This window comes from Phyllobates terribilis, unplaced genomic scaffold (genome assembly GCF_046119375.1).
Source record: "Phyllobates terribilis strain yellow unplaced genomic scaffold, ASM4611937v1 Scaffold_1__5_contigs__length_1240528914, whole genome shotgun sequence".
In the NCBI taxonomy this organism is placed as follows: domain Eukaryota; kingdom Metazoa; phylum Chordata; class Amphibia; order Anura; family Dendrobatidae; genus Phyllobates; species Phyllobates terribilis.
The window spans coordinates 360,229,846-360,246,175 of record NW_027362761.1 but is presented as its reverse complement, the minus strand read 5'-3'; the positions used below and the strand labels follow the sequence as shown (position 1 = coordinate 360,246,175).

The following is a 16,330-nucleotide window of genomic DNA, read 5'->3' as shown; positions in this document are numbered from 1 at the left end:
ACAAGTGATATAAACACTGGCGTCCCCATTGCGCCCTCCCTGAGAGGAGACATAACCCCGACCAGGTCCATCTTGTCTGGCGACTGTTAGCAGTGCCATGTAAACGTGTCGTGCAGATTCCACACACCGTTATCCCTGATACATGGTAATTATACCTCATAATGTGCAAGGAAAAATGTCGAGACACTCACACTACATATAATACATGAGAAATACGTAAGAGACCCACGACTACGCGATATAATGTGCGGGGTTATCACACGCAGGTCGTGTCCGCGCTGATCAATACACTCGGTCCCGGTCATGACTGGAGTATACGGGGGAATGTGACGAAAGTGCGGGCGGGAAGAGCAGGCTGCTCCAGCACTACAGGCCGGGCACAGAGAAGGGAGGCGGAGGATAGGGAGGCCGCGGTGCATTGTGGGCTGCCCCAGAGCGAGCTGAAGCTGCTCACACACACAATATGTGTTGGCTCGCCAAAAAGGAGCAGGCAGGGTGCCCTCCACAGCATGCCATGTAACCGGGGAAGGGGCCTGTGAAGCGGCTTGGCCTTACCTGCAGGGCAAGGAGACGACCCTGTGTGCAGGGGAGCAGGGCTTTGGGGGTGTGGGAAAGGCGGGCAGGCATGTCTTTCAAGGAGGCCAAGCCCGGGGAGAGAAGCAGGAATCCCGAAGAACAAGGCAGAAAGCAGACCACAAGTGAGAATGGAGCCTTGTTTTCTTTGCAGCCCGGGGCCGGCTGTGGCTGGCGGTGCCATATCTGCCGGAGCCTCCGCTCATGTCTTCTTGTTTGTGGCTTACAGGCTGGATAAACGGCATGGAGGCGGGCAACCAAGCCAGCAGCTCTGGCGAGAAGAAGAGCCACCACTGGAAGAGTTACAAGCTGATCATTGACCCTGCCCTGAGGAAGGGGCAGCACAAACTCTACCGCTACGATGGACTGTGCTTCAGCATGCCTGTACGTGGTGCCAGCCGGGCATGTGCCCATCTGTCATTGCCCTGTGTTCTCCTCTGGTGGCCCGTGCATGTGATGGAGGCGACCTCTGGGGTGCACAGCCGTGGCTGCTGCCCAGCTTCATAAACTTCTTGGCTTTTGTGTTTGCAGAATCCTGGGGTTCCCCCAGTGGATTGTGTGAGAGATCCCCGGATCGGGAGAATATGGACCAAAAATAAGGAGGTCGATTTACCTGTGCCCAAACTGAAGGTATTTTACTAACAGGTTATTGGCATTATGGTGACTGATCCTGCAATCACACACTGGTGGTAAGTGACCACAGGCATGTACTGGTCTCCAGATGCTGTCAGACATGGAGACCCCCGCCTGCAGGGCACACCATGCCATATAGTGTATGTGTAGCCAGCCTGAAGGGCACACCATGTCATATAGTGTGTGTGTGTAGCCAGCCTGCAGGGCACGCCATGCAGTGTGTGTGTAGCCAGCCTGCAGGGCACGCCATGCAGTGTGTGTGTGTGTGTGTAGCCAGCCTGCAGGGCACACCATGCCATGCAGTGTGTGTGTGTAGCCAGCCTGCAGGGCACACCATGCCATGCAGTGTGTGTGTGTAGCCAGCCTGCAGGGCACACCATGCCATGCAGTGTGTGTGTGTAGCCAGCCTGCAGGGCACACCATGCCATGCAGTGTGTGTGTGTAGCCAGCCTGCAGGGCACACCATGCCATGCAGTGTGTGTGTGTAGCCAGCCTGCAGGGCACACCATGCCATGCAGTGTGTGTGTGTAGCCAGCCTGCAGGGCACACCATGCCATGCAGTGTGTGTGTGTAGCCAGCCTGCAGGGCACACCATGCCATGCAGTGTGTGTGTGTAGCCAGCCTGCAGGGCACACCATGCCATGCAGTGTGTGTGTGTAGCCAGCCTGCAGGGCACACCATGCCATGCAGTGTGTGTGTGTAGCCAGCCTGCAGGGCACACCATGCCATGCAGTGTGTGTGTGTAGCCAGCCTGCAGGGCACACCATGCCATGCAGTGTGTGTGTGTAGCCAGCCTGCAGGGCACACCATGCCATGCAGTGTGTGTGTGTAGCCAGCCTGCAGGGCACACCATGCCATGCAGTGTGTGTGTGTAGCCAGCCTGCAGGGCACACCATGCCATGCAGTGTGTGTGTGTAGCCAGCCTGCAGGGCACACCATGCCATGCAGTGTGTGTGTGTAGCCAGCCTGCAGGGCACACCATGCCATGCAGTGTGTGTGTGTAGCCAGCCTGCAGGGCACACCATGCCATGCAGTGTGTGTGTGTAGCCAGCCTGCAGGGCACACCATGCCATGCAGTGTGTGTGTGTAGCCAGCCTGCAGGGCACACCATGCCATGCAGTGTGTGTGTGTAGCCAGCCTGCAGGGCACACCATGCCATGCAGTGTGTGTGTGTAGCCAGCCTGCAGGGCACACCATGCCATGCAGTGTGTGTGTGTAGCCAGCCTGCAGGGCACACCATGCCATGCAGTGTGTGTGTGTGTGTGTAGCCAGCCTGCAGGGCACACCATGCAGTGTGTGTGTGTGTGTAGCCAGCCTGCAGGGCACACCATGCAGTGTGTGTGTGTGTGTAGCCAGCCTGCAGGGCACACCATGCAGTGTGTGTGTGTGTGTAGCCAGCCTGCAGGGCACACCATGCAGTGTGTGTGTGTAGCCAGCCTGCAGGGCACACCATGCAGTGTGTGTGTGTGGCCAGCCTGCAGGGCACACCATGCCATGCCATGCAGTGTGTGTGTGGCCAGCCTGCAGGGCACACCATGCCATGCAGTGTGTGTGTAGCCAGCCTGCAGGGCACACCATGCCATGCAGTGTGTGTGTGTGTGTGTGTAGCCAGCCTGCAGGGCACACCATGCCATGCAGTGTGTGTGTGTGTGTGTGTGTGTGTGTGTAGCCAGCCTGCAGGGCACACCATGCCATGCAGTGTGTGTGTGTGTGTGTGTGTAGCCAGCCTGCAGGGCACACCATGCCATGCAGTGTGTGTGTGTGTGTAGCCAGCCTGCAGGGCACACCATGCCATGCAGTGTGTGTGTGTGTGTGTAGCCAGCCTGCAGGGCACACCATGCCATGCAGTGTGTGTGTGTGTGTGTGTGTAGCCAGCCTGCAGGGCACACCATGCCATGCAGTGTGTGTGTGTGTGTGTGTGTGTGTAGCCAGCCTGCAGGGCACACCATGCCATGCAGTGTGTGTGTAGCCAGCCTGCAGGGCACACCATGCCATGCAGTGTGTGTGTAGCCAGCCTGCAGGGCACACCATGCCATGCAGTGTGTGTGTGTGTGTGTGTGTAGCCAGCCTGCAGGGCACACCATGCCATGCAGTGTGTGTGTGTGTGTGTGTAGCCAGCCTGCAGGGCACACCATGCCATGCAGTGTGTGTGTGTGTGTAGCCAGCCTGCAGGGCACACCATGCCATGCAGTGTGTGTGTGTGTGTAGCCAGCCTGCAGGGCACGCCATGCCATGCAGTGTGTGTGTGTGTGTGTGTGTAGCCAGCCTGCAGGGCACGCCATGCCATGCAGTGTGTGTGTGTGTGTGTGTGTAGCCAGCCTGCAGGGCACACCATGCCATGCAGTGTGTGTGTGTGTGTGTGTAGCCAGCCTGCAGGGCACACCATGCCATGCAGTGTGTGTGTGTGTGTGTGTGTGTGTGTATGTGTAGCCAGCCTGCAGGGCACACCATGCCATGCAGTGTGTGTGTGTGTGTAGCCAGCCTGCAGGGCACACCATGCCATGCAGTGTGTGTGTGTGTGTGTAGCCAGCCTGCAGGGCACACCATGCCATGCAGTGTGTGTGTGTGTAGCCAGCCTGCAGGGCACACCATGCCATGCAGTGTGTGTGTGTGTAGCCAGCCTGCAGGGCACACCATGCCATGCAGTGTGTGTGTGTGTAGCCAGCCTGCAGGGCACACCATGCCATGCAGTGTGTGTGTGTGTAGCCAGCCTGCAGGGCACACCATGCCATGCAGTGTGTGTGTGTGTGTGTAGCCAGCCTGCAGGGCACACCATGCCATGCAGTGTGTGTGTGTGTGTGTAGCCAGCCTGCAGGGCACACCATGCCATGCAGTGTGTGTGTGTGTGTAGCCAGCCTGCAGGGCACACCATGCCATGCAGTGTGTGTGTGTGTGTGTAGCCAGCCTGCAGGGCACACCATGCCATGCAGTGTGTGTGTGTGTGTGTAGCCAGCCTGCAGGGCACACCATGCCATGCAGTGTGTGTGTGTGTGTGTAGCCAGCCTGCAGGGCACACCATGCCATGCAGTGTGTGTGTGTGTGTGTGTAGCCAGCCTGCAGGGCACACCATGCCATGCAGTGTGTGTGTGTGTGTGTGTAGCCAGCCTGCAGGGCACACCATGCAGTGTGTGTGTGTGTGTGGCCAGCCTGCAGGGCACACCATGCCATGTTTTACATTGTATACACTGATGGGGGCTTTGCCATTTGCTGCACAATTCAATACTGTGATCATCCATTTCACCACCTGCTCCTGTGCAGATGATCCTCGCTGATCTGTCATTTCTTCCCTTCAGATCGACGAGTTCTATGTCGGTCCCGTGCCCCCTAAACAAGTGACTTTTGCAAAGCTGAATGACAATATACGGGAGAACTTTCTTGGCGACATGTGCAAGAAGTATGGAGAAGTGGAGGAGGTGGAGATCTTGTACAACCCCAAGAACAAGAAGCACCTGGGCATTGCCAAAGTCATATTTGCCACCGTGAAAGGCGCTCGGGATGCGGTGAAGCATCTGCACAATACCACCGTCATGGGTAACATCATCCACGTGGAGCTGGACACGAAAGGTGAGTGATTCCCGGCAGCAGGACGCCGCTCCTAACCCACTGACAGTTTTGTCCCCTGCACGTCACGTGTGCCAGTGTTGTCAGTTGCTAGGAGACAGCAGAGCTGGCTGTCATCGCTGCTCTACTTTCTTGTACAAGTTTTACTTCATCGCGGTGCACTGCTCCAGATCTCACTCCTCGGTGAAGATGTCTTTGCATGCAGACAAGTGACAGGCTAAAAAATGCAAATACTGTCTGGATATGGTGACAGTGCTGCAGGTCTGTGCTCTTACTTCTGACTGGAGAGTGATTGCAAGACTAGGCATAGTAATAATTGCTGGCATCTACGGTAGTGTTGTACAATCATCAGCATTGTCATCACCTGACATCTAATATACTGTGATCAGCATGGTATGGCTATAGTAAGAACAGCAGACATCTGTTGCTCAGGGATCAGCTTATTAAGGCTGTAGTAGGAACAGTTCACGGCTTGTATACTGTTGTACAGAAACTGGCATAGTATTACTATAATAATTACACCCTGACAGCTGCTGCCCAGGAATCAGCTTATTAAGGCTATAGAAGTATTATTAGACACCTACTATACTGTGATGTGATAATGAGCATAATATGGCTATAGTAATGACGCCTGATTGCTGGTATACTGTGTTTAAAGCTGAATGATAAAGTGGTCCTCTACTGTTACTCACATTTATCTATTTTATAGCCTACTACTCAGTTTTATGGCCCATTTTTTATGGCCCATTTAGCAACCTTCCATTCATAGAGATCAGATCTGCAACACCCACTTTCACTGTGTAGTGTATTATTGTTTCATGTTTACCATGACTTAGTTACTATTAAGTGTTTTTATGTATCTGATGTTATTTACACTGAAAAAGACACTTGGTGGTATCATAGGCTACTGCTGGGGCTACTTGTCTTTTGCACCAGCTGTTTGTCTTCGTATTGTGATTGTCATACCGCAGTGTAAAGTCATACACAATATGTTGTCAGAGGTGATATATGGTCTGTGTTGTCACTCTGGCTTTTTTTTTGTTTATTAATATGTTTGTTTTTTTTTTCCTTGTGGAAACCAACACATACATTACAGATTCATGTTCTTCTACATGTCCGTGGAACCATGTAATATCCTCATTGCAGAGACTTAGACATGGGTGCAAATATAATGTTTGTATGAGGTCTAATTATGTAAACAAATATATGTTAGTGTGCACAGAGCCCGATGCTACAGGTTTAGATTTTTTTCTAGGGTATATTGTATAATCTTATTTTCCATGATTCCTGAGTAGAATAGATTTGAGGTTTAATTATGGTGAATAAATTGCTTTGTCGTTAAACCCTTGTGATCCCCGTAACCTACATTTATTATAATTAGTGATCTCACTTCTAGCATAACATGAATGTTTCACATGACTAGGTTATAAACTTGTCCCAGGGTCCAGTCTTTCAAAACGTACTTTATATTGCCTACTTTGGTTTTAGTTGTTTTGCTATATTCCTTCTATACCCATGTACAGTTTTGTGGTAGTGTATAATGATATATGCTTACATGCATACATTTTCAAGGATGACTTATTCATTATGACAGATAGTTATGAATAGTTTTTGTTTGTACTCTATTGCTTCTGATTGAAAGACATTACTAGATGAGGGCAGAGTATAGCTGTCATTTACTTCTGTATGTGTCGGGAACTACTGTGCTCTTTCTAGTGATATAATAGGCCTCTTATTAAGGCTGCCTACAAACATAACTTTGAAATCTTTAGGACAGGCTTATAGTAAGTGTTTGAAATAACAAAAGATATTATAGTTTCTTGTCCAAATAAAGTCATGTTAGCCAATAGTTGTCTAGTTATGATGTCGTAGGGAGTAAGGATCCAAATCAAAGTGCCTTCTGCTAGTACACAGTATAATCAAATCCATACTTTATCATTTCTTTAGTGCCTTAGTAATTTTTTTTCTTCTGCTTGGTCTTAATAAAAGCACATGTAACTTTTAAAGGGAATCTGTCATCATGAAAATGCAGTCCCATTTGCAGGCATCATCTTATAGAAAGGGGAGCAAAGTAGAGTGATATAAAATTTTGTGAGATAATTATAATTTGTGTTTTAATCACTTAAATCTCTGCTCTTTTTGGAATTTTTGGGCCAGTAGGCGGCTCTCTCAGTGACTGTCAGTTTTCTTTGTACAAGAATGCATATAGCGATAGCGGTCAGTCACTGATTGGACCGCCCACTGGACCAGAAATCCCAATAAGAGTAGAGGGTTAAGTGATTAAAACACAAATTATACTGAATCTTTTCTTACAAAACTACATATTAAATTACTCGCCCCGCTCTATAATATGGTACCTGCGGTTTAGAATGCATTTTCATGCTGACAGGTTCCCTTTAAACACTTGTAAGTTAACAGAAAGTTATGCCAAATACTGTTTGTATTTATTTTTTCGTTCGGATTTGTCAACACCTTGGCTCGTCGTCTCCTATTCGGCTTCCAGGGAATATATAAAACTTTTTAGATGATCTGATATTTCATGTATTGTGTAGCATGTTTGGCTTATCTAGATCCCAGTAGTCGTTTAATACATAACTGCAGATTTTTTTCCAGACGGAGAACTAACGGTAGTCAGTCTGTCTGTTTGAGTTGGAGCTATTTGCACACTTTTGCACAAGTTATTTGGCACGACTATTTGAAGACAACAATGAGCTGGCGTTAATGCTTTGTACACGCAGACATCATTTCTGACTTATAATTGCTGTTTTCTGTAAAGGGATAGCATTTGGCTGACATTTATAGTAAATTTGGCCATACACATGAAATATTTGTATAAAAAAATATAAAGTTTCCCATACACATTAGATGAGTTGGCTGAACTCACCTTCAGTGAGATTGGCCAACAATCTAATGTGTATGGGGTTTTCCTTAGAGATGGATGCAGCATGCTGTATTTCAGTGGCCACTGTTCGACACCACGATAAGCCGCTGCCGCAGTATTCTGGTAGCGGCCTTCTCATAGAGAACACAAAACATACTGCCAAGTGTTCATGTGCATGGGGGAATCAGGAGAGAGAGCTGTCAGCTAAACAGCTCATCCTTTTTTTTGGCATAGACTTGCAGAAATAGAAAATGATACCTTAATACTTGCCTTAAACAGGTCCTGAGCTGCCGCTGGTGATAACTTGACCACGATGGTAACTGCAGAAGCCAATAACTGGGTCTAAACAGTGATCGTAAAATCCACAGTATGTCCATTTATGCTGTGGAGATCACCTCCAGAGTTTTATAGAAAAAAGGGAATGAAATGCTTGCAGCTTGGGAAACATGAGTGCTTGACTGAGGATTAAAACAATTCAGAGCCATGTGAGGCATCTGATCTTGGTCCTTTTCATGTTTTAAATGTCCCACGTTGCCTCTTCTCTCTTGTGCTTGATTGCCGATATTGCAATATACAATGCCTAAAAACATTAGACACTATCATGCTGTATGATATGCCTTATGTCATTGTCAAACCTCCAGCAATCAGCAGTAATCTGTGGGGAATCCTAGGAGCAAGCATTTAGTGTCCATGCATTGTCACCTTGGGTAGAATGAAGCCAAATACTGTTCTGTAACTAGAACGCTATCAGTGATAATGCTCGGGTGCTGGGTCCTTCAGAATGAGAATTGCTCTTTGTAACCATTCTCTGCCCTGGTTAATAGATGAGGGTCCTAAACAGAAACTGAAATAACTCCCCCTTTCTCTTTTATTGCCATATTGAGCTATTTGCCTAGTAAACTAGACAGACCCCAATGGGGTGTTCAGTGGAACAGTATATTCTTAGTCCATACTCATGTTTTATGTAATATGTCTGCATCCAGACAACAAATGCATGCAGTACACATTCCTAATTTGTGGGTTTGGTCAATCTAAAAAAAAATTAGAAGTAGTTGTGGTTCCTGGGATATTCTCACAGTGATGCATCCCAGGTTGTATATACATGCTGAACTCTTTGTAATGTTATAGCAGATGACGCTGTACACTTTAATGTGTGGACATTTCAAGTTTTATACTAAATAGTCCATTTGATGTTTTCAGATTTCTGTATCGCAGTAATAACTCTGTTCCTCTCAATTTGATTAAAAGACCACCAGTAGAAAGACTGTGTGACATCTGGAGTTATGTGGGGGGTTCTGTGCTTGTCGTGTCAGTAATATATTTTCTCTTTCTGCAGGAGAGACCCGTATGCGGTTCTATGAACTGTTAGTAAATGGTCTCTACACACCTCAGACTCTTCCGGTCGGATCTGACTTGGATGCTTCACCAAACGTGAATGACATGCCACAGGTGAGCAGCATATTGAGATCTGATAAATTGTGTAGTCTGGCTCATACAGCGCTGTGACATCAGTACTTTCCTCCTTCCCATATGTTCACTACATTATGCTTTTATCGCTGAATTGTTTCCTAGCTTTAAAACAAAATGTAATCTTAGACAGTAAGGACCAAATCATAGTTTTAGAATAATTTAAAGCAAAGCAGATGTTCTGCAGGTCCAGCTTTAACCAGGTCTGCAGGAGACCCAGGCAGGGAAATGTTGCATTACATACCTGCCATTGGGATTAATGGGCAACTATATAACGTATTATATATTATATTCTTATAATTTCCATTTGCCTTACCTTACCCATGTGGTGTATACTTAACTCCCGTCTTGATGGTTTATTTCCAACATTGCAAGTTATCACCCATCCATTGGATAGGTGATAACTTTCTGATCTGTGGAGGTCTAAATGCTGGTTCTAAAAGGCCCCATCGGAATAGAGCAGTGTTCGTACGCACTCCACTGCTCCATTCATTCTCTAAGGAAATGCTGAAGATAAGCGTACAGCTATTGCAGTGGCCTGCAAAATGTTATTTACATCAAAGGGAATATGTCACCCTCTAGGAGTTATCAGACTGCTACTATGGGCATACAGGGTATAGAAAAGTAAATCTATACATACCTGTATGGCCCATGGTAGAGGTTTGATTGCAGAGAAAAGTAGTTTTATCTTTTTGGTTTTCAACAGGCTTGGTGTCGGGGGGGACGCCAAGCAATGCCCGCCTATCTGATTATTATTCCCCTAAATCGCCACCTATCAGCCTAGTTATTCATTTCCCCCCCCCCCTCCCTCCCCCGCACATCACAGGGCGCTGTGACATGCGCTTTCCTTCCTCACCTCCCGGCGCATGCGCAAAGCGTGGCTCTTATACAGTGCGCTTTGTTTCCTCCCAGCCGGGTTTGTATAAGCACAATGCCGCAGTGATCTATTGTGCAGGTGCCGTGGAGTCGCTGTGACTTCCGCTCCAGTGACTCTTGGCGCATAACGTCCAGGAGGAAACAAAGCACGGTCTACAAGAGCGCCAGGAGCTGAGGAAGGAAAGCGCACGTCACAGAGGGGGAATGGTAACTAGGCTGATAGGCGGTGATTAAGGGGGAATAATAATCAGATAGGTGGGCATTGCTTGGCGTCCCCCAGATGTCAAGCTTGTTGAAAACCAAAAATATAAAACTACTTTTCTCTGCAATCAGACCTCTACTATGGGCCATATAGGTATGTATAGATTACTTTTTTATAACCTGTATGGCCATAGTAGATGTCTGATATCTTCCGGGGGGTGACAGATTCCCTTTAAATATGTAGTTTGCTAATTGTTTTCGGCCTAACACTGCTGTAACTTTTATCGTATATAATAACTGCCAGATTCCTTGTTGCATTTCAGAGTTCTGTTTTTGGAACTATGAGGGTCTCAGTGCTAAGATCCCACCGATCAAAAAGCCATCACCCATTCTATAGATAGCTGATAACTTTCAGTGTTGCAGAGATCACAGTATTGATTTTTTTCAATGTAGAATTCATGCTGATCCAGGTTCTGGGATAGCAAATGTTTTCTCTTACTACCAGTGTTGACTGTTGGTACAACAGGACTGTGCATTGCAGCAAATACTGTAGACATGTAATGTTTAAAGACATGAATTAATGACTTCTATAGAAAGTTCTCCTAAATGCAGGGGGGGGGGCGTCAAGTTTTTTCCATGCATAGGTGCTACTTTAAAGCGCACCTGTCAGCAGGATTATGCTTAGTAGTAAACTACATACACTGTCAGGTGGGCGCCGTTATACTGATTAATATGATACCTTTGTTGATGAAATTTGTCCAGCGGTTCTTTTATAATCTTTACTTTCATTTCTGACATAATTATATGCATGTGCTCTCATTATGTATTCCTGTCTGTACCTTGTGACAGGTCACTGTTCTTTCAGTGACCTGCCTACTATTTTACATACTGACTGTGTAATTTGTGTCATAAAGTGAAATTTGCATTTCCCCTCCCCCAAAATGGCCATGGCCAGCGCATGCGCAGTAGCATCTCTCGGTTGCCGAGAGATGCTACTGTGCATGCGTGGCGCCATATTGCTTCACCCAAATTCTTTTTCCAAAAGCAAAATGACGCGTGCGCAGTAGCATCTCTCGGCAAACGTGAGATGCTATTGCTCATGCGCTGGCCCAGACCATTTTGGGGGGAATGTAAATTTCACTTTGTGACACAAATTACAGTCAGTATGTAAAATAGTAGGCAGGCCACTGAAAGCACAGTGACCTGTCACAAGGCCGAGATAGGCATACATGAATACATAATGAGAGCACCAGAGCACATGTATATCATAATGGCAAAAATGAAAGTAAAGATTATAAAAGAACCACTGGATGGATTTCATCAATAAAGGTATCATTTTTACTCAGTATAACGGCGCCCACCTGATAGTGTATGTGGTTTACGAAGCACAATCCTGCTGACATGCTCTTTAAGATAAGTGTTTGTTTTTTTTTTAAGTCTGTTTTCCCCCAGAAATCCATTTTGCCCAGCTTTCTTCTTAAATGTCCTGCACTGTTTTTGTATTCCAGCTGTTATTGTTCCTTTCTCAGATTGTAAGATAAGACATAGTGCAGACTAGACTTGCCTAATATTACATTTTGTGTAAAAAATCTGAAACTTTTGGGTGTCAAGTATTTATACATCTATATTTGACTTGCTGCTAAAAGGGAATCTTTCAAGAGACACATTAGAAGTGCAAAAGAGTCGAAGGCCCCGCCAGTATGCTCCTTTGCTGCTTTCTTGTGAAGACATCAATGTTTCGGCACACAGGCATTTCTTATACAGCTCGAGGAAGACTTGGGTGATGAAATAACACTGCTTTTGCTTACGTGCTTCACATTAAGGCCACAGTTGATCATACTAGCGAAGCCTTGGACTCATTTTCACTTTTTTCAATCTCCTAACGTTTGTAATATTTTATTAGGCAACTTTTTAGCTTTATTTATCCAAAATAGGGTTTGTTTGGGAAACGTACTTTTGTCTGTAAATACATGATATTTTAATTTGATTTATATAATAATGCTTTTGGATTTTCTTTCACTTTTCTCAGGTTAATGAAACAATAAAACGCACAAAAGAAGCTAGTGTTAGTGCATCAGTTACCCCAAACAGCAGCACCCCATTTTCCCAAGACACAGCCTATTCAAGTTGTCGACAAGATACACCGAACTCTTACGGCCAGTATACGCCTCAGTCGCAAGGAACACCTCACACCCCTCGTCAAGGAACTCCTTTTTCCCAGGACTCTAACTACTCCAGTCGACAGACAACACCAGCATTTCACTATGGGCAGGACTACAAACCAAGAAGGCACGAATCAAAGTTTACTGACTCTTATAACCGGAGGCCTGGCCACCACTATGTCCACAGTTCTCGCAGTTACTCTAGCTCTGATCACAGCTTTAATGCAACGCGTTCTCAGCCAGAGACTTCACAGTTTTCTCACACACCACCCCTGAGCCAGTCTGGTTTGTCATCCGCTTTTACTCCTTACCAATCGTCTTCAGTTTACTCATTACCTGATGACAATCCATTCCCACAGACATCAAGAGAATTAGATTTTCGAAGAACAGCAGCGGCACCGCCACCACCACCATCAGAGCCGTTTTCCGATGGTGTATGTAGTTCTGTAAATATTGACTTCGTACCAGTGAAAGAGAAACCAGAGGAACCCCCTCCTCCTGAGCCCGAGTGTGCCATCGAGCAGAAGTTGGCCTCTGGAGCTCGAACACCAGATGGAGGGGATACTCCTGGGACACCCACTTTGGAGGCCGAAATGCAGCACGATAGTTTGGACTCAAGAATTGAAATGCTTCTAAAAGAGCAAAGAACCAAATTACCGTTCCTAAATGAGCCCAGCTCGGACAATGAGTTGAGGATGGAAGGAAGCCCTATATCATCCTCTTCATCCCAGCTTTCCCCAATCCCCCCTTATAGCTCAAGCTCCCAGTACCAGGATGTTACCCCTTCCTCTCGACCATCTAGCACTGGGTTAGAGGATATCAGCCCTACTCCTTTGCCCGACTCTGACGATGACGATGAGCCAATTCTCGGCACAGCTTCTCTCTGCCAGAATTCAAGGTCAGGAACTCCCATTGACCAAATGAGTCAGCCATGCAGGAAAGTAGAAAGCTCAGAGGTGAAGGAACAGGTGGCTGGTGATGAAACACCAGTATCTGAGAAAATGGAAGAGGTAAGACTTTTTAGGATTAGAACTGTGATGTTCCAAAAAATCATCTCTGCGTTTATAGAGATTCTGTGATAGTTTTTTTTTCTGTAGTGAAATCTTATCTACTTCGACTATGCAGGTTTTTTTTTTTATTGTTTTTAACCTTCAGACCTCTAGCTATGTATATTGTTTCATCCAAGTTCAGTCACATCCATACACTTTGCCTCATTCATTCTGGACACGCATGGGACCCTGTATGACCATCTGAATAGGGGTACCAGAACAGCCTTCTACTGAAGTCACAGAAGCAAGGACTTGGGGGAATTATGTGCAGATGGGTAAGGAATTGGCTAAATGATAGGAAACCAAGAGTCGTCATAAATGGTACGTTCTCTAAATGGAATATAGTCAGCAGTGGGGACCGCAGGGATCTGTGCTAGGACCGATCCTTTGTAACCTCTTTATTAATGACCTTGGGGATGGGATTGAGAGTAAAGTGTCTGTCTTTGCTGACGACACCAAACTATGTAGGATATTAAAATCTGATCTTGAAATTACGATATTGCAGAACGATCTGGATAAGATGACTGACTGGGCAAACACACGGCAGATTATTATTTATTTATTATTATTATTATAGCGCCATTTACTCCATGGTGCTTTACATGTAAAAAGGGGTATACATAATAAAAACAAGTACAATAATCTTAGACGATGGAAGTCACTGACTGGTACAGGAGGAGAGAGGACCCTGCCCGCGAGGGCTCACAGTCTACAAGGGATGGGTGAGGATACAGTAGGTCGAGGTAGAGCTAGTCGTACAGCAGTATGGTGGAGCGAGAGTTACTGCAGGTTGTAGGCTTGTTGGAAGAGGTGGGTCTTCAGGTTCCTTTTGAAGGTTTCCACAGTAGGCGAGATTCTGATATGTTGGGATAGAGCGTTCCAGAGTAGGGGGGAAGCACGGGAGAAATTTTGTATGCGATTGTGGAAAGAGCGGAGTAGAGAAGGAGATCTTGTGAGGATCAGATGTTGCATGTAGGTATGTACTCATCAGATGAGGTTTAATGTAGATAAATGTAGAGTAATGCACCTAGGACAGAGTAATCCTATTGCTGCATACACATTAAATGGGAGTATACTCGGGACTACAAAACAGGAGAAGGACTTAGGTATTCTGGTTACAAGTAAGCTGAGCAGCAGTACTCAATGTCAAGCAGCAGCCGCAAAAGCAAACAAGAGGATGTATAAAAAGAGCTAGAAAATCCCGCAATCCCAACGTACTGTTACCCCTTTATAAATCACTGGTGAGGCCATCTCTACAATATGGGATCCAGTTTTGGGCTTCACATTTTAAAAGGGATATTCAGAAGTTAGAATCAGTTCAAAGGCGGGCAACTAGATTATTACAAGGGATGGAAGGCCTCTCATATGATGAGAGGTTGGAAAAGTTGGGCTTGTCTAGCTTAGAAAAAAGACGCCTCAGAGGAGATCTCATTTACGTGTAGAAATATATGTGTGGTCAGTACAAAAGACTAACACATGACTTAAGCCCCCGTCTCACATAGCGAGATCGCTGCTGTGTCACGGTTTTGGTGACGCAACAGCGACCTCACCAGCGATGTCGCTATGTGTGACACTTTGCAACGATCAGGCCCCTGCTGTGAGGTCGCTGATCGCTGCAAAGTGTCCTGGACCATTTTTTGGTCGTTGCTCTCCTGCTGGTCAGCACACATCGCTGTGTGTGATCAGCGGGAGCAGCGATCAGGCTGGTAACTATGGTAAACATCGGGTTACTAGGGGCACACGCGCACTTAGTAACCCGTTGTTTATCATGGTTACGAGCCTGCTAAAGTGAGCGGTAACCTCCCGCTCACTGTAGCAGAGTGGTAACCATGATAAACAACGGGTTACTAGGTGCGCGTGTGCCCCTAGTAACCCGATGTTTACCATAGTTACCAGCCTGCTCCTGCTTCAGCAGGCTGGTAACCAGGAGCAGGACATCGTGAAAAGATTCTTTCCACGGTGTCGCTGCTCCCCTGATCGTTGGTGAGCCTGCCTGTTTGACAGCTTACCAGCGACCACATAGCGACGCAGCAACGATCCCTGACAGGTCGTATCGTTGTCGGGATCGTTGCAGCGTCGCTAAGTGTGACGGGGCCTTAACTGTAAAGAATCCTTTCCTGTTTAGCTGTCTGAATTGCCTTTATTCCACCCGTAATGAGTGCCCCCTGGTCCTTAGTATGGTCTTTGGAAGGACTAAAGGCCCCGTCACACTTAGCGACGCTGCAACGATCCCGACAACGATACGACCTGTCAGGGATCGTTACTGCGTCGCTATGTGGTCGCTGGTGAGCTGTCAAACAGGCAGGCTCACCAACGATCAGGGGAGCAGCGACATCGTGGAAAGAATCTTTCCACGATGTCCTGCTCCTGGTTACCAGCCTGCTGAAGCAGGAGCAGGCTGGTAACCATGATAAACATCGGGTTACTAGGGGCACACGCGCACCTAGTAACCCGTTGTTTATCATGGTTACCACTCTGCTACGGTGAGCGGGAGGTTACCGCTCACTTTAGCAGGCTCGTAACCATGATAAACAACGGGTTACTAGGCGCGCGTGTGCCCCTAGTAACCCGATGTTTATCATGGTTACCAGCCTGATCGCTGCTCCCGCTGGTCACATACAGCGATGTGTGCTGACCAGCGGGAGAGCAACAACCAAAAAATGGTCCAGGACACTTTGCAGCGATCAGCGACCTCACAGCAGGGGCCTGATCGCTGCAAAGTGTCACACATAGCGACGTCGCTGGTGAGGTCGCTGTTGCGTCACTAAAACCGTGACACAGCAGCGATCTCGCTAGCGATCTCACTATGTGAGACGGGGGCTTTAGAGCATTCAGACTGTGGAATGCCCGATCACAAGAGATAGTGATGGCTGACACTAACTGCTTTTAAAAAAAAAAGGGCTGGATGATTTCCTCGATACACATAA

At 47.0% G+C, this 16,330-nt stretch overlaps 1 protein-coding gene across 1 annotated transcript in view; it reads left to right on the top strand.

Moving 5' to 3' along the window:
• Positions 1 to 366: 366 nt before the first annotated feature.
• Positions 367 to 16,330, top strand: part of SETD1B (SET domain containing 1B, histone lysine methyltransferase) — a 62,934-nt gene continuing 46,970 nt past the window's right edge. Inside the window, exons 1-6 of the mRNA XM_073676269.1 lie at positions 367 to 698; positions 803 to 957; positions 1,105 to 1,203; positions 4,500 to 4,770; positions 8,985 to 9,097; positions 12,222 to 13,364. Coding sequence (XP_073532370.1) covers positions 626 to 698; positions 803 to 957; positions 1,105 to 1,203; positions 4,500 to 4,770; positions 8,985 to 9,097; positions 12,222 to 13,364 — 1,854 coding nt within the window. The 5' untranslated portion in view covers positions 367 to 625. The remainder of the gene's footprint in view (positions 699 to 802; positions 958 to 1,104; positions 1,204 to 4,499; positions 4,771 to 8,984; positions 9,098 to 12,221; positions 13,365 to 16,330) is intronic.